The sequence below is a fragment of the Geotrypetes seraphini genome, chromosome 9, assembly GCF_902459505.1.
Source record: "Geotrypetes seraphini chromosome 9, aGeoSer1.1, whole genome shotgun sequence".
NCBI lineage: Eukaryota > Metazoa > Chordata > Amphibia > Gymnophiona > Dermophiidae > Geotrypetes > Geotrypetes seraphini.
Window position 1 is genome coordinate 45,882,459 of NC_047092.1, and position 24,065 is coordinate 45,906,523.

Genomic DNA, 24,065 nt, shown 5'->3' on the forward strand with positions numbered 1-24,065 from the left:
GGGCCTATTTTCCACAAGAGCCTGTTTTTTTGGCTTCAGTATCATGCCCTATTCTTGATGGGAGGAGCTTACCTCCACCGCAGTTGCTAGGAACTGTTTGCCCTTTTTCTTCTCCTCAAAAACTTCAACACAGATTTGCATTTATAACCTGGCTTCAAGCCCTGCAGCAGAAACCAGAACTGGCACCATTCTTTGCATCTTCCTAAGGCTGAATCCAAGCTCCGCTGCCTTAGCTCTTGGATTTCTTCAATCCAGACAACCACCTCCCCTGGCAGTGGGGGGATTCTCCTTAACCCAGCATAGCCCACAAGAAAGAATCACCTTTTCACAGGTACAGGCTCATGTTTGCTCTGAGGAAGCCAGGCCTAGATTGCCCACTTCCCCTCCACCCCCCCCCCCCCAAAGGAACGTGGTAGCCTCTAAGCCTTCCATTGGACCAGCTCTCTTCCTTCTGGTTCAGCCCCTAATGGATTCCTTATAGTACTTAATAAAACAATTTTTCCCAAAAATTACTGCTGCTTTAATCTAGTATCAGTCCATTCTTTATTCACATTTAAGTGAATATTTTATGTCCCATCGTTTCTGACTCGCCTGACATCCAAATCACTTTTCAGCTATGAATTAAATTCTTATAGCAGCACTAGGGCATAGCAATATTATGATACAACTAGTGTAGCTAAAACATGTAAACACACTGTATAGAGAGAGGTTTAAAAAAAAATAAAATTTTAGTGGTTGGACGGTAAACTGCCATACAGATGTAAAGCTGTAAAACCAAAAGGTATCATGACCATAGAAAGATAAATATATTTCATAGCCACAGGAGACATTTATTGGCTTTGGTGTCAGCGTTGCACAGAGACATTCTGCGTAATGGACACAATCATATCAGATTTATATTTGATTTGTATGTTAATTTTAACTTACTGCCATGCTCCCTTAAATACATTAGCTAGAAATAAAAGAAAAACAAAAACCATTAAAATAAAACCATACAAAAATGAGTTAATCCCTTGTACACACCCCACTGCTTCCATTTTGTGTAGTCATGCTTTTTATTTTTTAATAGCAGCTATCACTTCCTTGCTGTTCTCATAGAATGAGACACATGCAGAAATCCTGCAAAAAGCTATCGGTGCGGTCTGTCAGAATGGCACTTCAAAAATCACCTTGTATATCATGTGATTGCAGTCATGGCACAAGAGCAAGAAAAGACTGCAGCGTGAAGGATCATTTACCCACTCCTCCTTATTTTGTTTTTGAGGGTTGGTTTTTTTGTTTTGTTTTTTTTTCAGCATGCGTAAGCATCAAAATGGAAGTTTTGAGAACACTGGGCATGTTCTGATGCCTTGCAGGGACACAGTGCAGTTGTCTGCGATCACTGTTCTATTTCCAGGCTATCCAGTTTAAAATCGGGTGGCTTAAAACTAATAATTTCTTCATATGTAAGCTCTGAAAAATAAAAACACGAAAAAGAGGCGTTAAATACCTGTACTGTAGTTTGACATTTAAGAAGTAAATGGCTACAGACTGAGAAAATATAACAGAAGGTAGCTGAGATATTTTAAATACAAGAAACAATATTCAAAAGTGTCTTGGACTTGTAATATTTCCAAATAGTCTGGGCATGGTTTATTATAGTTAACAACTGATTAACCCTTCCCCCCTTAAAAAAAAAAAAAATTAAGCCATGGTAGAGGTTTCTACCGTGGCCTGGAACGATAGATGCTCTGATGCTCACAGAATTCCTGAGTATCGAAGCATTTATCGCTCTGGGTCGCAGTAGAATCCTCTACCACAGCTTAGTAAAAAGGGGGGTAGGGGGGGAGGGTGGTGGTGGTGGTAGTAACTGAGCTACAACCTTTGCTCTGAAAACAAGGCGAAGTCCATCTATATATAATTAGCATTATCTTTATCCATTCAACCATTTGATCTTAAGAATGGTATCCAACAAGGCTCAGTATCAGGAACAGAGTTATGCAACACACCCACTTATGACGTGCAGAATGAGAAACATGTGCTGAAAAACATGTTGTCAGCCAAAAGAGAGAAGAGATAACAGAATTCTAGGAAAAAAAAAAAAAGCAGATACTTCTAAAACATGAGCACAGCTGGAAAATAAGCAGTGAAGGCACCACTGTGTTTAACTGTTTTACTGTCCACTGCCAGAATTATAAAACTACTAGCCAATGTGCATTGAGATTGAGGACAGATATCCTGCTGATGCCATGTGATTTAAAGCAAATAGATGTGGTTAAAACAAGCAGTAGCAGAAATGCCGGCTTTTCCTTATTATGACTGGGATAGTCATGCAAATAATTACTCGCAATTGGAAGAACTGGGATCACCTTAATTTTCCTTTTTGGTGGGCGAGCTTATGCTTAACTTATAAATATGAGAAAATGAATGGTGACATGCTAGGGCCTAATAATCTAATCTAATCTAAACCTTAAGTTTATATACCGCATCATTTCTATGAGTATAGAGCTCGACACGGTTTACAAGAACTTAAAATAGTGGGTAGAGAAGAAGAAAAAGGATTACATGAACTTATGTGTAGAAGGGGGGAGAGAAAGGGGGGAAGGATAGAGTACAATTTGCTGAAAAGCCAGGTTTTCAGTTGTTTGCGGAATAACTGAAGGGAGGTCAGGTTCTGCAACGGGGTGGTGAGGTCGTTCCAAAGACCTGTGATTTTGAAGAGAAGGGATTTTCCCAGTTTGCCTGCATAGTGGATGCCGCGTGGAGAGGGGAAGGCTAGTTTATGCCTTTGGGCAGTTCTGGAGGAGTCGACAGTGGGATAAGAGGAGGGAGGATTCCGTGAATGATCTTGAAAGCCAGGCAGGAACATTTGAAATGGATTCTGGAGATTATTGGGAGCCAGTAAAGTTTGGCAAGGAGTGGGGAGGCATGGTCAGATTTGCGTTTTGAGATAATAAGATAAGATATTTAAATTAGTTTGGGGGTCCATTGACATCTTTTGTAGATTTGCTATAGTTGTCCTTTATCTTTATTTTCCGTTGTTTTTCACCCACACATCCAGGGGGGTGGGAGCAGAGGGGGGGTGAGTATATCTTTTGTTTTGGTATTATTTCTGATGGTAATGATGGATGGAGAAGGGAATTTTTATATTTTGTATAGATACTAATTGATTATATGTGCCTGGTTGATTATCATTATTTGTATATAAATTGTATTGCACTTTTTGTTGGTATTAAAAACTAAATAAAGTTAAAAAAAAAAAAAGCAGTAGACTTCAGTTCTGGCCTCGATGTAGTGTGGTGTGTTAGAACACTGTACTAAGCTTCAGCAGCTTTCTAACATACAAATCTGTCAACCTGATGAAGGTAATGACATGCAAATTGCAGTGGAATTAAAAGAATGTGCTGTTAAAAAAAACAAACCACCACTACCATGGGTAATATGCAGCCATTTGCTGCAGTGACAGGTAGGGAGACATTTCCAGAAAAAAAAAAAGCCACAAGCTGGACTCCCTATTCCCTACCACCCCATCACAAAAATTCCTGGTCTCAGAAACCAGAACTAGCTTTTTCTGCACCAGGGACAGGGTTTAAAAAAGGTTTGATAACTTCCTAAAAGACAAGTCCATAAGCTATTATTAAGATGGACTTGAGGAAGTTCACTGCTTATTTCTAGGATAAGCAGCATAAAATCTGTTTTACTCTTTGGGATCTTGCCAGGTATTTGTGATCTGAGTTGGGGGCCAGTGTTAGAAACAGGATATTGGACTTAATGGACCTTTGATCTTTCCAAGTATGGTAACTCTTATGTTCCAAGATTCCTAAATTGAGAACTTCTGGTCTAGAGAGACACTCAACCAATGTAACCAGATTAATTTTATAACTTTAAAAAATACCTGTGAGAGGTTTGGAGGAAAGGCCCAAACCCCAGGGAACAGATCCTCAGATTCCGTGGCCGATTCCAGGCCGCTAGAATGAGGGGGAAAGGCAGAGTAGTGAGCAGGAAAGGCCTAGATCAATACTGAGGCCTGGGCAGAGCAAGCAACGTTGCTGTACACATGCAGTGATGTAATTAATGACATCACGCATGCATGCGTGAACAGGAAGGGCAGGCCCCAAGGATACAGGAAAGTCCCAGAGCCAAAATAAACACTCTACCACTAATGATTTGGTTGTTAATGGTGGCAGAGGGGTTGAGAAGGCTCGAGTCAGAATGCAATTCGCACTTTGTGTGTGATTGTGCTTATAATTAATTTTTGGCCCCAGAGGATGCTGGGTAAGCAGTGGGGTTACTATGGGGGTCCGAAAATAGTGTTTTTGGTGCTATAACCCTTATATGACCAGTAAATAAAAAAGGAGACTGGCAAGGAGACCAACTTCTAAATAAAACCATCAAAAATAAGATGTATTAATTTTAAAATGTTGTGTTTTTTTTTTGTCCAGCACAAGGTGCTGGGATCTCCAAAGAGCAGCTGTATGTTGGTTGCTCTGAAAAAACACTTCTGGAGTTTTTTTTTTTTTTAAAAAGTTTCTGCAAGATAAAGTTTGCAATATTTTGATGGAATAGTAATTCTGAGTGTTAGCACCGTTGAATTCTGTAAGTCAGTGTCTCTCAAACTGTGTGCCCCGAAGAGATTCCAGAATTTTACTTTATTTTTAAAAATTCCCTTCATAAGTATACACTAGAATAGATGACATATATGCCGTGTACGCAAGAGTCTTTCAATGTTATGAGCGTCTGCGTGCGTAAAGATACGACTGGCCAGACAAGCATTATTCCAGCAATAACAGGTCCAGTAAGAGCACTTTTAGATATACAAAAATTCAAAAAAGTATTGAAAATCTATTTGTGGAGGTATTTAAATGAATGAATATCGGTAATTTATGAGGTTTCCGGTTTTATTGTATGGAGATGATTAAGAGACTGCATTTGTTTTCTGGAAGATATTATTGTATATGATTTGTCTGTTTGTTTTATTACTGTGATTGTATTTTTTGTAAGCCGCCTAGGTATAGGTGGGTAAGAAATTTTTAGATAAATAAAACTATTCTTTGACATGATTGGTCCTTGAAAACTAACATCAAGTAATTTCATTTTTATTTTTTTACGCAGTAGTTATTCTAACTTGAGAAACAAAGCAATCAAGGATCTTATCTTTGCAACCTTGGATTTTCAGCTCCGACAGAAATTAAATTGAAAAAAAGAGAACGACTGCAGATGGTGATTGATGAAATGCGTGTTTGCTTGTTGACTATCAAGCAGTGTTTTGAGTTAATTTGCACTCAAAAACAAGCACATCCATCGCATTGATTAGCAATTCTTTTTCTATCTACTTTAGTTTCATCTTTGTTACAATTACCCATACATAGCTTAAAGAACTTTAAATAACTCTCAAATTTAATTTTTTGTTGGTTTTGCTATTTTATAGTTTCAATTATAATGTGCCGCAAAAAACATCTGCTGTTTTGTGTGCTGTGAAAAACATTTGCTCTGTTTAGTGTGCCAGAGTTAAAAAAACAGTTTGAAAGACACTGCTTCGAGTCATTTCAAAAACAAAGGTTTTAAAATTTAAAATTAATTTAAAACTGTAGTTAGAATGTACAGGAGTTTCTGTGCATCTGAGAGGAGTCTTCTAATTGGCTTCACAAGTCAGAAAGCGACTTTGCTGTTTGTGATAGTCAGGGAGAGCAACTGAAGAGAGAAGGCGCTTGTGATGAATGCTCTGTGTGAGAGGGATTGTTTTGAAAGGAAAAGTGCAAAATTTGAGAGTGAAAATAAATATTGTTGTGTATTCGAAAAAGTAAAGTTTTTGAAACAAGTTAGACTTTGTTTCACTAGAATTTCTGGAAGAAATTTAGGGCTCCTTTTACAAAGATGCGCTAGCGTTTTTAGCGCACGCACCGGATTAACGCACGCTATACCCAAAAAACTACCGCCTACTCAAGAGGAAGCGGTAGTGGCTAGCGCGCATTGCATTTTAGCGCTCGCTATTCCGCTCATTAAGGCCCTAACGCACCTTTGTAAAAGGAGCCCTTAATCTGTAGGTGTATTGAAGGTAAAACTGGTGGGAGAAATAAAATTCCAAGTAGATATATTTTATACTTATCAGTTTTAGGGGTCCTTTTATTAAGGTGTGCTAACTGATTTAGCGCACCCATATAATAAAATGGCACATTAGCATTTAGTGCATGCTAATCTTCAGTGTGCCTTAGTAAAAGGACCCCTTAATAAAGGAACAAAAACATATTTAAAAGAAAATTGACTTTTGTAGAGAAATTTAATTTAGGGGAGACATAGAGGTTCCTTTCCTATTTTTAAAAGATAAAGAAAAGTCTGTTAACTAATAGCAGCTTGTTATAATTTATACTAGAGGAGGGTAGGAAACAGAGGGTAGGAGTGAAGGGCCACTACTCGGACTGGAGGAGGGTCACGAGTGGGGTCCTGCAGGGCTTGGTTCTCGGGCCGCTGCTATTTAATATATTCATAAATGATCTAGAAACAGAGACGAAGTGTGAGATAATAAATTTGCGGACGACACTAAACTATTTAGTGGAGCTCGGACTAAAGAGGACTGCGAAGAATTGCAAAGGGACTTGAACAAACTAGGGGAATGGGCAACGAGATGGCAGATGAAGTTCAACATTGAGAAATGTAAAGTATTACATGTGGGAAACAGAAACCCGAGGTACAACTATACGATGGGAGGGATGTTATTGAATGAAAGTACCCAAAAAAAGGACTTGGGGGTAATGGTGGACATGACAATGAAGCCGACGGCACATTGCGCAGCGGCTGCTAAGAAGGCAAACAGAATGCTAGGCATAATCAAGAAGGGCATTACAACCAGAACGAAAGAAGTTATCCTGCCATTGTATCGGGCGATGGTGCGTCCGCATCTGGAGTACTGTGTCCAATATTGGTTGCCGTACCTTAAGAAGGACATGGCGTTACTCGAGAGGGTTCAGAGGAGAGCAACGCGTCTGATAAAGGGGATGGAAAACCTTTCATACGCTGAGAGATTGGAGAAACTGGGTCTCTTTTCCCTGGAGAAGAGGAGACTTAGAGGGGATATGATAGAGACTTACAAGATCATGAAGGGCATAGAGAGAGAAGAGAGGGACAGATTCTTCAAACTTTCGAATAATAAAAGAACAAGAGGGCATTCAGAAAAGTTGAAAGGGGACAGATTCAAAACGAATGCTAGGAAGTTCTTCTTTACCCAATGTGTGGTGGACACCTGGAATGCGCTTCCAGAGAGCGTAATAGGGCAAAGTACGGTACTGGGGTTCAAGAAAGGATTGGATAATTTCCTGCTGGAAAAGGGGATAGAGGGGTATAGATAGAGGATTACTGCAAAGGTCCTGGACCTGTTGGGCCGCCGCGTGAGCGGACTGCTGGGCACGATGGACCTCAGGTCAGACAGACCCAGCCAGAGGCACTGCTTATGTTCTTATGTTTTTAAAGGAAATACTAACTTTTATTCCCATAAAGTGTCTGCCAATGGCAGTCAGTCTGCCTCTAGGTGGAAAACCTGATCTGGTGATAAGAAGTTTTACCAGATATTTGAAGTTTTACCAGTGAAGTACTTTTTTTTTTTTTAAAGGACAGAGTGTTTGGTCTGGATAAAAGTTGTTACTTGAGTTTCATGACACAACTGAAAACATCAAAGAGGATCCTGCTCTCCTGTAGTTAAACTAGGGAAAGAAAAATAAGCAGACAGGACAACAGATGGGGAAAATACTTTTATTTTCTTTTGCTATATTTACTCAAACAATATACAGGTATCCAGAGCAGGCAGGTCTATATTATAGGAAGTATACACTCAGGGAGGTAGACTCCAATTTCAATTTAAGCGAGGTCTAGGGTGAAAAGCTACAGATGAAGACTGAAGAGGGCTAAAGAAAAAGATAAGTAAACAGAAGAATGGAGTAGATGCCACGCCGTTCATGAAAGAAACTGTTTATAAACAACTTGAAAAATTGAAAGTGGACAAAGCAATGGGACCGGGCAGGATCCATCCCAGGATATTGAGGGAGCTCAGAGAGGTTCTGGTAGGTCCTATTAAAGATTTGTTCAACAAATCTTTGGAGACAGGAGTGGTTCTTGGAGATGAGCAGATGCGGTCCCTATTCACAAAAGTGGTCGCAAAGAGGAAGTGGGATTATACAGGAATTTACATTGAGAAGGAGAGAGGCCCTGCTCCTGGGCTGTTTGCCATTCTCAATAAAAATATATTAAAAAAAAAAGAGGAAGTGGGAAACTACAGGCTGGTAAGCCTCACTTTGGTTATTGGAAAAATAATGGAAGTGTTGCTGAAAAAAAGAAGGATAGTGAAATTCCTAGAATCTAATGGGTTACAGAATTCGAGGCAACATGGTTTTACTAATGGTAAATCATGCCAAATGAATCTGATTGAATTTTTTGATTGGGTGACCAGAGAACAGGATCGAGGATATATGCTAGATGTAATTTGCTTAGATGTCAGCAAATCCTTTGACATGGTTCCTCCTAGGAGGCTCTTGAACAAGCTTGATGGGCTGAAGTTAGGACCCAAAAAGTGATGAATTGGATTAGAAACTGGTTGACTGACAAGACATCAGAGAGTGGTTAATGGAATTCACTCAGAGGAAGGAAAGATGAGTAGTGGAGTCTCTCAAGGATCGGTGCTGGGGGCCGATCCTGTTCAATATTTGTGAGCGACATTGCCGAAGGGTTAGAAGGAAAGGTTTGCCTTTTTGTGGATGATACCAAGATTTGTAATAGAGCAGACACCACGGAGGGAGTGGAAAACCTAAAAAAGGATCTGCAAAAGTTAGAGGAATGGCCTAATATCTGGCAACTATAATTCAATGCAAAGAAGTGCAGAATAATGCATTTTGGGATTAAAAATCAGAAGGAGCTGTATGTGCTGGGAGGTGAGAGGCTGATATGCACTAGCCATAAGAAGTGCCCCAGTGCTCAGCCACATCATTTTGTTTATAATGCTAAAAAGGTTAGCGATACACTGTTAAATTCACTTTTATTGCAGCGTGAACTTTGGAAAGACTAAGCACAAAAGTTGGTTTACCCCTGTTGAGGAGAAACTACCTAAGGGGAAGCTTCCTGAGGGACAGTAAAACAGTTAACAGTTAATTTACACTCAAAAAACAAGCACATCCATTGCACTGATTAGCAATTCTTTTCTATCTACTTTAGTTTCATCTTTGTTACAATTACCCATACATAGCTTAAAGAACTTAAAATAAATAACTCTTGTTGGTTTTGCAATTTTATAATTTCACTTATAATGTTCCGCGAAAAAAACTTATGCTCCATTTAGTGTGCCAGAGCTAAAAAAACGTTTGAGACACACTAATCTAGCAGAACATAGTGAGGCACTTTTAATGCATGCTTTTCTAAGAAAGGTAGAAAAAGACCTCTACAAGATGAATTAATTGCATGTTTGGCACTGCAAAACATTCCTGGTCTTTCTAGGAACATTAGAGCGAGGCAGAGCAAAACAGTCCTGAGCTCTTCATGCCAAGACATTTGTCGAACCATGCACCATGGGTCCTTACCTTTCCATTTCTCTATGGTTCGCTCTTTATTCTCTATTGACTCGTCATAGAGCTCTGCTTCGGGCTCATCATCGGGGTCATGGTACTGCACAAAGTAGGGATGCGACAATGCTTGAGAGGCCGTTATTCGCTTATCACTGTCCAAGACTAGCATCTTCTCAAGAAGGTCCACCGCTGGGGGAGGGGGGTGGGAGAAAGAGAAGACATTTGAACATAGCAACACAGTCGCTAACCTGATCTTTCTCAGAATCACAGAGGAATAGAGTCAGCACTGTTACTCTAGTGCAGGTGTAGGCAATTCCGGTCCTCGAGAACTGGAGCCAGGTCAGGTTTTCAGGATATCCACAATAAATATGCATGAGATAGATTTGCATCTCAAGGAGGCAGTGCATGCAAATTCATCTCATAAATATTCATTGTGGATATCCTGAAAACCTGACCTGGCTCTGGCTCTCGAGGACCGGAATTGCCTACCCTTGCTCTAAGTAGAAAACAGGTATTGTATTGTATGATTCTGTTCTGTTACAAATAGCGTAACACAATAGCCTAATGTTGTTCTAAACACCGTCAGTATTGTATATATTCCAAGGACAAAATAAGTAGTATATTTTTTGTTGTTAACTTATAGTCTTCAGATCATGCCAACCACCAGCCAATTTATTCTTAGGCTTATTTCATTTTTTGGCTTATGATTCATCAAAAGTTTTAACTCAAAAATTATTAAAGAAAATGTTTTGCATTTGACTTCTATAATAAAATGCACATATGAACAGCACAGAGCACTTTAGAAAATTATTATTTAAGGTCTGATGATGAATCATAAGTCCAAAAATGAAATACGCCTAAGAATAAATTGGCTGGTGGTTGGCATGATCTGAAGACTATGGGCAGCTAAAACCGAGTCAACATGGCTTCTGTAAGGGTAGGTCATGCCTCACAAACTTATTGTACTTCTTTGAGGGAGTGAACAGCCAGGTGGATAAAGGGGAATCTATAGACATCATTTACCTTGACTTCCAAAAAGCCTTCGACAAGGTGCCACATGAGAGACTGCTTAAAAAGATATGGAACCACGGGGTACAAGGGGAGGTCCACCGATGGATCAAAAACTGGCTGGCAAACAGGAAGCAGAGGGTTGGCGTAAAGGGACACTACTCAGACTGGAAAGGGGTCACGAGCGGAGTTCCGCAAGGGTCGGTGCTGGGACCGCTCTTGTTCAATATCTACATAAATGATCTAGAGGCGGGAACTAAGTGTGAAGTCATTAAATTTGCAGATGACACCAAACTATACAGCAGGGCTCAAACCAAGGAAGACTGCGAGGATCTCCAAAAGGATCTAACGCAGCTAGAAAAGTGGGCCGAAAAGTGGCAGATGAGCTTCAACGTGGGGAAATGCAAGGTCATGCACGTGGGTAAAAAGAACCCGATGTTCACATACAAAATGGGGGGAACATCACTAGGGGTCAGTAACCTGGAGAGAGACCTGGGAGTGATGGTAGACGCAACACTGAAGGCATCGGCGCAATGCGCCACAGCCTCTAGGAAAGCAAACAGAATGCTGGGTATCATTAAGAAGGGTATTACGACCAGGACGAAGGAAGTAATCATGCCGCTGTATCGTGCAATGGTACGGCCGCATCTGGAGTACTGTGTCCAGTACTGGTCGCCGTACCTCAAGAAAGACATGGCGGTACTTGAGGGAGTACAGAGAAGAGCGACTACACTGATAAAGGGAATGGAAAATCTCCCATATACCGACAGATTGAAACAGTTGGGACTTTTCTCACTGGAAAAGCGGAGACTTAGAGGAGACATGATAGAAACCTTCAAGATCCTGAGGGGCATAGAAAAAGTAGACAGGGGCAGGTTTTTCAAATTAAGGGGCGCCACAAGTACAAGGGGGCACTCGGAGAAATTGAAAGGGGACAGGTTTAGAACAAACGCTAGGAAGTTCTTTTTCACTCAGAGGGTGGTGGATGCATGGAACGCGCTTCCAGAGGCTGTTGTAGACAAGAAAACATTAAATGGTTTCAAAGAAGGTTTGGATAGATTCCTAGAAGAAAAAGGGATTGGGGAGTATAGATAGGTATAGACCATTGCTCAGGCAATGGGCCTGATGGGCCGCCGCGGGTGCGGACCGCTGAGCAGGATGGACCTATGGTCTGCCTCAGCGGAGGCAACTTCTTATGTTCTTATATTGTTAACAACAACAAAAATACACTACTTATAAGTTTAAATGAATTTCTAATGCCGATTTTGTCCTTGGAATCTGTTCTGTTACATGTACACACACATACAGTTAGCATAGACAAAGAATGAATTGTGAACATGGAAAATTTCAGAAAGGAGATGGCAAAGTAGCAAGTCATCTGTGTGTTGTATTTTATAATTGATTTGAATATATTTTATAATGTAAGCGACTCAAGGGCCTTAAATGACCAAGAATGAGTGAGTAATAACCCCAGTGGAAAAAGAATATTTACAAAAGGCAGAAATTTGGAGTTCAGGATCTGTCACATTTTGAGCGTAAAATGAAATCTTTTGGACTGGATTTGAGCTCAGTGCATACCCTCCCCCCAAAAAGCTTTTGTGCGGTTCCTGTAATGTTGTCTCCCAGGAGAGAAAAAAAAGCAACTCGGGGTGGTGGTGGGGGTAGGTGGTGGATTGGTGGTGTCTGAATTGGGCCTAATGTATTTAAGTCTCAAAGTTTATCTTTATGATTTGTATATTTCTATGGGGCTTGTAAGGAGTGAAAAGGAGGGAAATTTTATCTTTGGGTGCTTCATGACATCCCATAATGCATTTGACTTTAGCCTGACCAGTATTTTGTGGGTAAGGGGTAAAAAATTAAAAACAAAACAACTCTCTAAGGTGACCAAAAGCTGTTCCAGCTGCAATCTTATGACACGTTTAAAAACTTACTTTCAAAGATAAACTTTCCCATTAGCCAATTTCAAATTGTGGTAATAACTCTGATAATTATTCTTGTGAATGGGTTTCCTACATATACCCCTGGATTCTATATATGGCACACAAAATTGTGCATAGAAAGATTATGTTACTACCTCAATAATCTTCTCTCTTATAGATGTGTCTAGTAGTCTTTAATGCTAGGTTTATGTGTCTGAACCTTCAAGTTGCTTGCAGAATATCATTCATCTTTCAATCCCCCTTCTTTCCTAGCAAGCTTGCTCCTGCTCTCTCAGTTTGTACAAAAGCAGTCAAGAACCACTGTAATGGAAGACATCACTGGAAGGAGGGCAACATGGAGAAATCCCCAACACTATACTTCTGTTCTGCTCGGAAATAAAATATAACATCATCAAAATAATACAAAACTGTGTGCAACCGGCACTAACATTCATAGAGCTCGTAGCTACTCGCATGTCCTGCTAAGAAGCAGAAACTCAAAACTTGATATTCCCTTATTTTTTTCCAGCTTAACTGAAAGACAGAAATTCTTCATGGACATAGATTGAAATTAAGATCAAAGACAGGTGAAGCCCACTCACAGGGCAGGGCTTCTGGACTACTAGACACATCTACAGTACAAGAAAGAAGATTATCAAGATAAGAACCTATTCTTTCTTTCTAATGTAATGTGTCTAATAGTCCTGAACACTAGGGATGTAGCAAAGCAGTCCCCTGAGTCTAGGGCAGGACTACAGAATCTGCTTTTAATACTGAGGACCCAAAAGCGGTTTCCTTCCTGGCTGCCATGTCTACTCTATAGAACCTGGTCATGGTATGAAGAGTAGACCATGTTGCTGCTCTATAAATCCACAATCAAAAGAAGTGGAAGAGAATGAGATGCTTTTCAGGTGGGATCTTTATTCGTAGTAACACCAATTTTCAAACACTCAACACTGACAGTGCTTCAACGCCACAATGGTGCCTTCCTCAGGAGTATATAAACATACATCAATATATAGGAAAATAAACAAACACTTTGGGGCTCATAATTGAAACGTAAACACGTCTAAAAAAACCACCCAAGTCGGCACCTGGATGACCTAAAAGACAGGTCATCCAAGTGCCGATAATCAAAACTATTTTTTGGACGTACCCAGGGACTTTTTAAGCTTCTGAATGCTGCTGTGCCCAGAGCTAAAAGGGGCGTATCTGGAGGAGTGGTTAGGGTGGGATGTGGGACAACCTAGATTTAGTCATTCTGCAGAGATAATCTAAGGTTTTACAAGACTTCCTGGATGGAACGTATACGTTGTGACATATAAAGGTATCCAAAAGGTATCCAAAGTGACCAGATAACCACTGCAGAGTCAAAGTAAATACCCCCACATACTCCTCCAATGTTCACTAACCCCCTCACACACCCCCTCAAAGATTGGAATAAAAACGTACATACCTGTCTCCAGAACATCAGCACCTAGTATAGGAAAGCCTAGTAGACCTGCACACAGGTCTTTTAATACCCTGGGGGGTGGGGCTAGTGAACCATAGAGAGGACCCAGGCCCATAAGCCACTCTAACCACTATATTTATGGTGGAACATGTGCCCCCACCAAAAAAACACCATACCCTACTCTACTGCCATATAGGTGCCACCTGCATCTATAAGGGCTATTGGGGTTGTAGGAAGGGGTATAGTGGGGTGTTCTCGGGGGCTCACCATAACCTGCAAGGGAGTTCTGGTGAGATGTTTATCTGGCACCCTTTTTGTGAAGTTCACAGCTGTGTCCTATAAGGTGCCCCTCTGCTCTGTTGCCGTGTCTGAGTGGCCAGTCCATCACAATGCTGGCCCCTCCCATGTCCAAAACATCTTGTTCTGAGTGTTTGGGACTTAGACGAATTTTTGGTCGAGAATGTGGTATAAAGACAGATGTAGTGGCGGTATGGACGATCAAATGCCTGGATGTCCAGATAGATGATTAAAAAAAAAAAGTTTGACTTACTTTTTGAGAATGGACATTTTCCTGCTGGTGACTAGCGCCCTACGTCCAAATCAGACTCAGACGTATGTTTGATTATGCCCCTCCACATGTTAGGTATGATTTGCCTTATAACCACTATGTCTGTATTGTCAAATTTTTATGCATGTTTTTTTTATGTGAACCTCGTAGGCTATATGCAGTATATAATTTTTTTTAAATAAATATAATATCCATAAAAATTAAAAATCAATAAACAAAATAATCATCATTATGCATCAAAATTTTAAGAAAATAAATCACATCAAAGTCGCATCAAATTAGATCAATCTTTCAACAAAATATAAATAAACCTTAAAAACACCACATAAGTAAAAGTATGAAAAAATGTTATAAAAGACACATAATTGTGAAAGGAGGAGTTGAAGTCCTCCTTTTGAGGTCTTAAGTGGAATAAAGAATTAAAGCAAGAATAAAAGACTAAAAAAAGTAAGGTATTGCAAATATATTTATTTATTTAATATATTGATATCCTGCATATTCAAAGTTCTAAGCAGGTTGCACAAACATACATAAAGCATATCATAATATACATAAATCATATCATACCAAAACTTAGACATAAAATTTCTTCAGCTTTCAATCACTTCAAACAATCTAATCAAATCTACCTCTTAAATACGATGAAAAGCCTTGCTATAAAAGTAAGCTAACACTTTCGAAAAGTTTGAAACGTTGAAATACAACAAACAGATTCTGGAAGAGAATTTCATAGTTGTGGACCTGCCACACTGAAAACACGAAATCGAATACTTGCCCTAGCTATACATCGAAAAGATGGAACAACTAACAGATTATCAGATTATCAGATTATGATGTCAGAGAATGGGAAGGCATATAAGGATTTAATAATGAATGCTCACCTTTGGAGATAAGTGATGCAGAATTTTGTACAGCAGAGTTAAGATCTTAAATTGATTTCTCCTTTCTACTGGAAGCCAATGAAGCTCAGCTAATATCAAAGTAATATGCGCATAGTGGGGTAAGCCACCAAGTACCCTCGCTGCAGCATTTTGAGCTATTGTAATGTCTGAAGAGATTTCTTTGGAAGACCACACAAAAGAGAATTATAGTAATCCAAATGAAGTAAAACAAAACACTGCATAACTTGGCGAAAATTGGATGGGGAAAGCAAGTTCTGTAATTTATATACCAATCGAATCTTGATGAACACTGTCTTCACTACCAGTGAGATAGGGCCACAGAATTGTACTGAAGAGTCTAGTAAAACACCTAGACTCAATCTCTTGATGTATCTAGATTACTAGTCCATCATATTTAAATTCTGATGGAGCTCCATCCATCCCAAATGGTGAAAGCCACAAAATTTTGGTTTTAGCAACATTTAATTGGAGACCATTTCCAATCATCCATTGCATAACTGTATCTAGATAAGTTGAGAGTAAACAAAAAGCCTTGAGTATGATCAGAGGGAAACTCAAACAAAAATTGCAAATCATTGGCATAAATCCTATACTGCACTTCAAGCTACGAAAGCACTTTAAGCTACGAAAGCACTTTACCAAATATAAACAACTCTAGTGAAAAAAAGATGTTTCAAAGTCATCCATACCTTCATTAATGATGCAGGAGCAAAGGTAGCTTCATGTACAGTACAGTGGTGCCTCGCATAACGGACGCCTCGCACAGCGAACGCTGCGCACAACGAACTTCAGGTCTTGTTTCACACAACGAAGTCGCCCGAGCTGCATCCTTAACTGCCCTCTCTCCGCCTGGCTCCCTGTGCAGTGGCGCTACATATTTTAAACCCCCCTGCCGCCGCTGCTGCATATTTTTAAGCCTCTGCCGCCACTGCATATTTTTAAACCTCCCCCCGCCGCCACATATTTTTTTTAAAAAGCCACCACTGCTGCAACTTTAATCTCACCCGCTCACTCGTAACTGGTGGTCTAGCAAATTTCCCAGCCAGAAGCGCAGAGATCAAGAGCAAGCCTTCTGTGCTACTGCCTGGGCCTGCGCTGATCTCTGAATGGCTGCAGTCAGCTCTCGCGGGACTCACAAGAACTAACTGCAGCCATTCGGAGATCGGCATGGGCCCACACAGGCGTGCAGAGGAATTGCTCCTGATCTCTGCGCTTCTGGCCTGTACGCCACTGGCTGGGAAAGATGGGAGGAATTAAAAAAGGTACCGAGGGGGGATGATTAAAAAGGTACTGGGGAGTATGTGGGGGGTGATTATAATACACAGCAAGGATCAACAAAACCCCTGTCTCCCCTCCCCTTCACATATATCCCCTCTACTATCAAGAAAATTGAATAAGCCAAATTATTATAGAATGCTACACAGAAATATCATGCTAACAGAATACCACAGTCACACATAGCAGGAATAGGGTTAGGGTAGTGCAACTAGGGCAACTGTCCCCCCTGGTCAAAGAGAGCCGTAAGCCTCTGCCTGGACTTTGCAGTCCCCAGTTGTGTCTAACACCAGCTCTAACAAGATAAATTTATCTTTTTTTATGTCATCTTAGCATATTTTATGCTACAGAACGAATTATTTTTTTTAACATGTATTGTTATGGGAAAACGCGTTTCACATAACGAACTTTTCGCATAACAAACTTGCTCCTGGAACCAATTAAGTTCGTTGTGTGAGGCACCACTGTATATAAAATGGGACAAGTAAATCCAATGAACATGCTTTAAAGGAGTGTGTTGTCCTACTAAAAGGAAGCCAAAACAGGGGGAACAAACCCTGAGAGGAAATTAAAAAGCTATGCATAAAGGGCAAAAAACAATAATTAATAGACGTAATCTATAATTTATATACATATTGAAACCTGCCAAAAACTAAAATCATCATCATGACAAAAGTGAATGCCTCACAAATATAAAGCTGGATTTCAGGATGGAGCCGACACTAAAGGTTTAAAAGCATGACAACAGTCAATTATGTACAGCGTGTCTAAAAATTGAAGTCCTGAAAGCTAAAAGCTAACGATGGTGGTGCAGACAAATAAAAAGAGGACTGCCAAAATCGAATATGCCACCAAGCAGTACAATAAAACAATAGTCCAGAGGAAAGTCATCACGGCGTGCAGTACAAGCTAAGTGCAGTGAAGCAGCCTTCGAAAAACAAGGCGGAAACAAAAAAAGTAGATGCACGTTCAGTACGGCAAATAAAAGGAACGGGATCGCTAAGGAAAGGAGCCAACCAAAAGAAAGCAAGGGGGGCTGAAAAAACCAAAAAATAAACACAAGGAAAGGCAGTGCATGAAAAAAAGAGTGAATCAAAGAACTAGCAACTACAAGTATGTACAGACCTAAAGTAGTTATGTGCACAAGAATACTCATAGCAAATACACATACCATTTAACAAGGGAATTTACAAATAGAACCCCTCCCCAGCATATACTGAAAACCTATAAACAGGTATATGCAAGCATAAATTAGAAAATCAGAAATATTATCTCGATCAAGCATGACAATGAAAAAAAAAATCAATATATGAAACAAAATCACATTAGAACAAATTGAAAAATGTATATATGGAACAAAAAGAAAAAAAAGGAGGGAGGGAAAAAAGGGGAAAAATGAAAAAGAGGAAAAGGGGAGCAAAACCTAAAAAACCCCACGGAAAGAAAATCATTGTGAAAGTATATCTTAGGGGCTCTAAGTTTGATGTAACCATGTTAATGAACATGTCTGACTCTATTTCACATTTGTTCTATCGTGAAAATGGATTAAAATCTGTTTCCAGATTGAGATCTTTAGGTGTCACACAATCAAGGGGAAAAATGTTTTTGTTCTTCTTGAAGAAAACGGTCACAATCATCCCCTCTGTCTCTCTGTTTAATGCCCTTAAAAACCAGAAATTTCAAATCATATATATCGTGTGGTGTCCATGATCATGGGCTTTATCATCCTCTTAATGCCTGTTTTACAAAGCTGCGCTAGCAGCTGCCGTAGCAACAGCCCTAAAGCCCTTTAAATCTCTATGGGCTTCGGGGCCGTTACTGCGCGGCTTTGTAAAAGAGGCCCTTAGTCTTACCAACATAGATATGTGGGCAAGGACATTATACAATATACACCACGTTACTGGTATTACAGTTTGAGTTATGTCTCAAGACATATTGTTTCTGAGTATTTGGATGGTTAAAAATGTTAGTTATTAAACTTTTAGGAACAGAGGAATGTAAAAAAAATGATCCACGAAAATGCATAAAGGTTCTAAAATGGAGCCATTCACATAAACAATAGGTCTGCCTGGAGAATTCGATAAAGATTTGTATATCTTTGGAAGGACTATATAGTAGGAACATATAAAGAGACACCTTGCACAAGGGGTCTCTATGACCCCAGCAGGGACTCCCTGAAGATCCTCCTGGACTCCACGGCATTCACACATCTGCATTTCGCCAAATCTCCATTGGAGGGATCTGAAAAGGGCCTCTTCCCCTGGGATCAAGCTTCCTGTGGATCCCCAGCCCTGGACGACTCAGAGGAGGCTGAGCCCAAGGCTCCCATTCCTCATCCATGAGCCCCAAATCACAAGGATGCTGCTCAGATGACCATCTAGCGAAAACCTGGAATGAAACATGTGTAGAAAAGCTAGAGGGGTTTTGAGGAAGATAGAGGCTTTAGAAAAAAAAAAGATAGTCTAAAATCCAAGATGGCCAGTGTCTGAATTCACGCCAAAAACAGTCCAGAGGCTCCCATTAAGTTCAAAAACTATAGAGAAAGAGGTTTTGGAGGAGGGGGACCCTAGCTCTGGCCCCAGAAACCCTCAAATTTCACTTTTCGACCCCTCCCTGTTTGTCCCCATAGGCTTTGATAGCCTTGCTCACTGTGCCATAGGGTCTAGAACGATTCATCATGGCTGGTTCAGTGCGATGAACTGGCTGTGATAAATCATCCAATTGTGTGTGTGTATGTATGTGTGTGGGGGGGAGGTGATGCCCTCATACCCTCTCCAAGATTTTAGAGTTTGGGGGCATTGCTTCCCCATACCCCTTCCCCCCCCTATTCATGATCCAACACCTCTGCGGTGGCTGACTGGGAGCCCGGGCCCTAGGAAGAGAAGCTGCCACCAAAGCTGCTGCATCACATTCTTCGAACCTGGGCCCTAGGGGGATAAGCAGCCGCCGGCGCTGCTGCATCAGCCGCCCTCTGCAGGTACCACGAAGCCCAACCTCCCCATAATGGGATGTGCTGAAACGTCCTGCACTGAAATAGCCATGATGAATTGTCCCATTCCACCGTGCCATGTGGTACTTGCCTGCCTCAGCTCAGAAGTTCAGCTGGTCTTCAGCTGCCAGTCGGACTGATGTTGGACTTAGCCTCAACCCCCAGAAACTCTCTCGCTGCAACAGGGGGGGGGGGGAGGACCATGCAGTTGGCCCACTATTAATTCTGGCCAAGCAGGGAAGGAGCCAAACAGCCTGGACTCAAGCTCATGATAAATCAGGGATGTGAGCCCCCGAGTTCCAAAAATATTACAGCAGGCTAGATGTCCCCGAGGGCCGATTCTGCTAGCAGCAGACTTCTGCTGCACGAGTCTGCATCTTCTCCCAGGCAAAGGTCCTAACAAGAGGAAATCTCTGAGCATCAAGCCTCAAATTTAAAATGACAGGGAAAAAAAATCTGAAAATATTAAAAGTCACATAGCAGATCAGAAACACATCTGATCAGCTTGCTTGCAGAAAAAAAAAAAAAAAAAAATGCAGCACCAAACCTACAGGGAAGGCGGAGGAGTTGAAAGATGAGTGATACCATTCTGCAAGCAACTTGCAGGTTCCATGTATAACCCTATTGTTCAGGACTACTAGACACAAATTTAGGTGTGCACCCAATTTAACTGAATAATGAACCAATTAGCGTTGTTAACGAGGTGCTAATAAATTATTGATGCTAAATGACAATAATTAGCATACCTTAAAAAATTAAACACATGCTAAATTTACTTAGGGGGGTCTTTTACTAAGGCGCGCTAGCCGATCTAGCGCATGCTAAATATTAGCATTTGCTACATGCTAACGCATCCATAGAATATAACGGGTGCATTAGCGTTTAGCGCACACTAAATCGGCTAGCGCGGCTTAGTAAAAGACCCCCCTTATAGTGTTAATTTGATTAGTGTGCATTAAAACATATACTTTTTATTTATAAATTAAAACAAATGTATGAAATGATCTGAAAAAAAGAACCAGAAAAATAAAAAAAGCCTTTTTTGCCCTGTCACTCCCCTAACAATTATGTTTAAGAGCAGTTATTACTATATGCAATAATCTAAAATGTCTAGAAAACATACCCCCACCTTTTTTTTTTTTTTTTTTAAGAACCTTTGTCTACCCACACTAAATTCTCTAGATTAAAGTTTGCCTAGTATTAGCATATAAATACAACCTTTGATTACTTAAATTGAGCATACCCAGTGGGTTGTCACCATGGAACACTTCTTTCAAATCTTGGGGTGGCATATATGGTAACGACTCAATATATTTTCTAGCCTGTGGATGTATCAAAAAAACAATTACATTCAGTTATCCAAATCTGGGAGAAAATATCTGCATTCCACAACTTATTCTGACTTATGCACTGATTTTTACTAATCCTATTAACGTTCCTTCCATTCTTTACAGCAGCTTGGAAACATCTCTTCATCAAACCAGAGTTAAAGAGAATTTGGTGTCTATTTGCTAAGCTGTGACAAGCAGTAATGCACACTGCTCTATCTGGTTCCCACAGGCAGCACTTTGGGCCTATTCATTAAAGGAGGCAAAACCAAGAAAAGAAAGACTCTGCAGAACACATTAAGCAACCAAAAAGCAGATATGTCCAAAAAGCACAGACACAACCACAAGTCAAAGTATGAAAGACTTCATATATTTTGATCTGTGGTTATATTTCTGCTTTCTGGCTCCCCTTTTTGCCTATTTGCTAATAACATATACAGTATTAATGAACACCACAATTAGTCGATGGACCTCTCTACCTTTTAATCTATGTAGTTCTCCTCTAAAGAAATAGCATCAATGAAAAGGTGTGAATGGTTCAAGCAGCCATATTGGTCTTGGAGAAAACTGGATTCTTTGAAATTCAAATAATCTTTTACTAGACTAATATAAGAATAATACACCAATGAGCTTCAAAAAATTTTAGGCCCCTTTTCCAGATGACAATTTTGACTTGGAAATAGATATATTTTTAATAACACACACAATTCACTCCAAAAGCCTTGCTCCTTTCTATATATATTTTTCATGTGGAGGGGCATAATAAATAAAACCATCTAAGTTCCCTTTTAGCCTAGGCCAGGGGTCTGCAACCTTTAAGACATAAAGAGCCACTTGGACCCGTTTTCGAAAAGAAAAAAAAACTTGGAGCCGCAAAACCATTATAAAACAAATCTAACACTGCATATATTGTTTCTTATCTTAATGCTATATACAGGATCATGCAGTTAGCTGCTCTCAATGCTCATAGGCTCCCTGTGCTAAAAAACGATATTGCGGTTTAGTAAAAGGGAGCCATAGTGCAAAATATAGACAGCAGATATAAATTCTCAAAACAGACACATTTTGATCACTAAATTGAAAATAAAATCATTTTTCCTACCTTTGCTGTTTGGTGATTTCATGAGTCTCTAGTTGCACTTTCTTCTTCTGACTGTGCATCCAATCTTTCTTCCTTTCTTTCAGCCTCCTGTATGTTTCCTCTCCTCCAGACCTCATTCTCTCCCCCAACTTTTTCTTTCCGTCTCCCTGTTCCCCCTTCTTTCTGTCTCTGTCTGCCCCCTTTCTTTCTTTCTCCGTGCCCTCCCCCAAGCCACTCGGTTTGCTGCCACCGCCATCGGGGAATAGCCCCCAAGCCACCGCCGTCCCAAGCTTTCCCTGCAGAAGCGTCGCGCTGACCAGCATTCCGCTCACTGACGTCAATTCTGACGTAGGAGAGGAAGTTCCGGGCCAACAAGGCATTTCTCCTCATTCCATCCAGCCTGAGCCCCATCTCTCCTTGATCCAGCATTTCCCTTCTGTGTTTGTCAGAATTACCATTCCACCTATTTTCCAGCATCACACTTCTTTGTGTCCATCTCACTATATCTTCCTTTCTTTCAGCCTCTCCTCCAGACCTCATTCTCTCCCCCAACTTTTTCTTTCTGTCTCCCTGTTCCCCCTGGCCCACGGGACTCCCACGGGGATGCCCTCCTGACCCACGGGGACGCCCCCTGGCCCACGGGACTCCCACGGGGATGAAAACAGCCTACCTAAATTCTGGCGATGCAGGCATGCAGCTTACAAGTCCGGCGTCGCGGCGGGAAATAGCCATGCTGAGCAGTGAGCTCAGCACGTACACAGATGAAAGCCTTGCTTGCTGATTGGTCCGGCGGCACGGCGGGGCGGGGCCGCCGGACCAATCAGCAAGCAAGGCTTTCATCTGGGTACGTGCTGAGCTCACTGCTCAGCATGGCTATTTCCCACCGCGACGCCGGACTTGTAAGCTGCATGCCTGCGTGACACACTACCGGAGCCGCGGCAAAGGTGGAAAAGAGCCACATGCGGCTCTGGAGCCGCGGGTTGCCGACCCCCGGCCTAGGCCCTAAACACTGAAAGTAGAAGCAGAGAAAATGTCTTCTCAAAAAAAACATCCAAAATGAGGGTTTTTTTTGAGAATGGCCTACCTCTACGTTCACCAGTTTAAATGGCCATACCACCTCTACGTCTACACTTACAACACATTATCAACCCAAAAGCAGCCTAAGGCCCAATCGCCCAAAACCAGACCTTTTAGGTGAAGGAGGGGCCAGTCCTTCGCCTAAAAGCTAGATTCTGTAACCAGTGTCTGTCAAAAACAACACCAGTTACAGAATCCACGCCCCCCTCGGTAACGATCACGGCAAGAGAGATGGCTCATCTCCCCTGCCGTCATAGGCCCACCTCCTGCTGCGGTTTGTGGAAATTCGGGTAGAGGGGTGATCGCAATCGCTGCAGGAGAGAAGCCCAATATCCCCCCCCTACTGAACAGATACGGGCAGGAGGGAGCCCAAGCCCTCCCGCCCCAGCAACCCCCCATCCGATATGGGCAGGAGGAAGCCCAGCCCCTCCTGCCCTGGTGACCCCCCAATACGATATGAACAGGAGGGATCCCAGGCCCTCCTGCCCACGACTCACCCCCTCCGAATCCCCGATCCACCCCAACCTGTGACCCCGCGACACTCCCCCCTTACCTAAAATCAGTTGGACGGACACACGAGTCTCAAGCCCATACGTCGAATGGCAGGCCTTAGGGCCTGATTGGGCCAGGTGCCTAAGGCCCCACCTAAAGGAGGGGCCTTAGGGGTGTGGGCCAACCGGAATTGGATCGGGGTGGGGGTGGTCGCCAGGGCAGGAGGGGTTGGGCTCCCTCCTGCACGTATCAGACCGGGGGGGGGGGTCACCGGGGCAGGGCTCTCTTCTGCCTGTATCGGATCAGGGGGGGTGGAGTCACTGGAGCAGAAGGGGTTGGGCTCCCTCCTGCACGCATCGGACCGGGGGGGGGGGGGGTCGCTCGGGCAGGAGGAGGTGAGGATCGCGGCAGGGAAGATGAAGCATCTCTCCTGCCGTGATCGTTGTGGAGTG

At 41.6% G+C, this 24,065-nt stretch overlaps 1 protein-coding gene across 2 annotated transcripts in view; it reads right to left on the reverse strand.

The window, feature by feature from the left end:
* Positions 1-789: 789 nt before the first annotated feature.
* MAPK11 (mitogen-activated protein kinase 11) overlaps positions 790-24,065 on the reverse strand; it is a 76,966-nt gene continuing 53,690 nt past the window's right edge. For both annotated transcript variants that reach the window (XM_033959249.1, XM_033959250.1), the window contains exons 10-12: positions 20,879-20,957; positions 9,537-9,710; positions 790-1,452 (exon numbers count right to left, since the gene is read on the reverse strand). In XM_033959249.1, the coding sequence (XP_033815140.1) occupies positions 1,379-1,452; positions 9,537-9,710; positions 20,879-20,957 (327 nt within the window). In that variant the 3' untranslated portion in view covers positions 790-1,378. The remainder of the gene's footprint in view (positions 1,453-9,536; positions 9,711-20,878; positions 20,958-24,065) is intronic.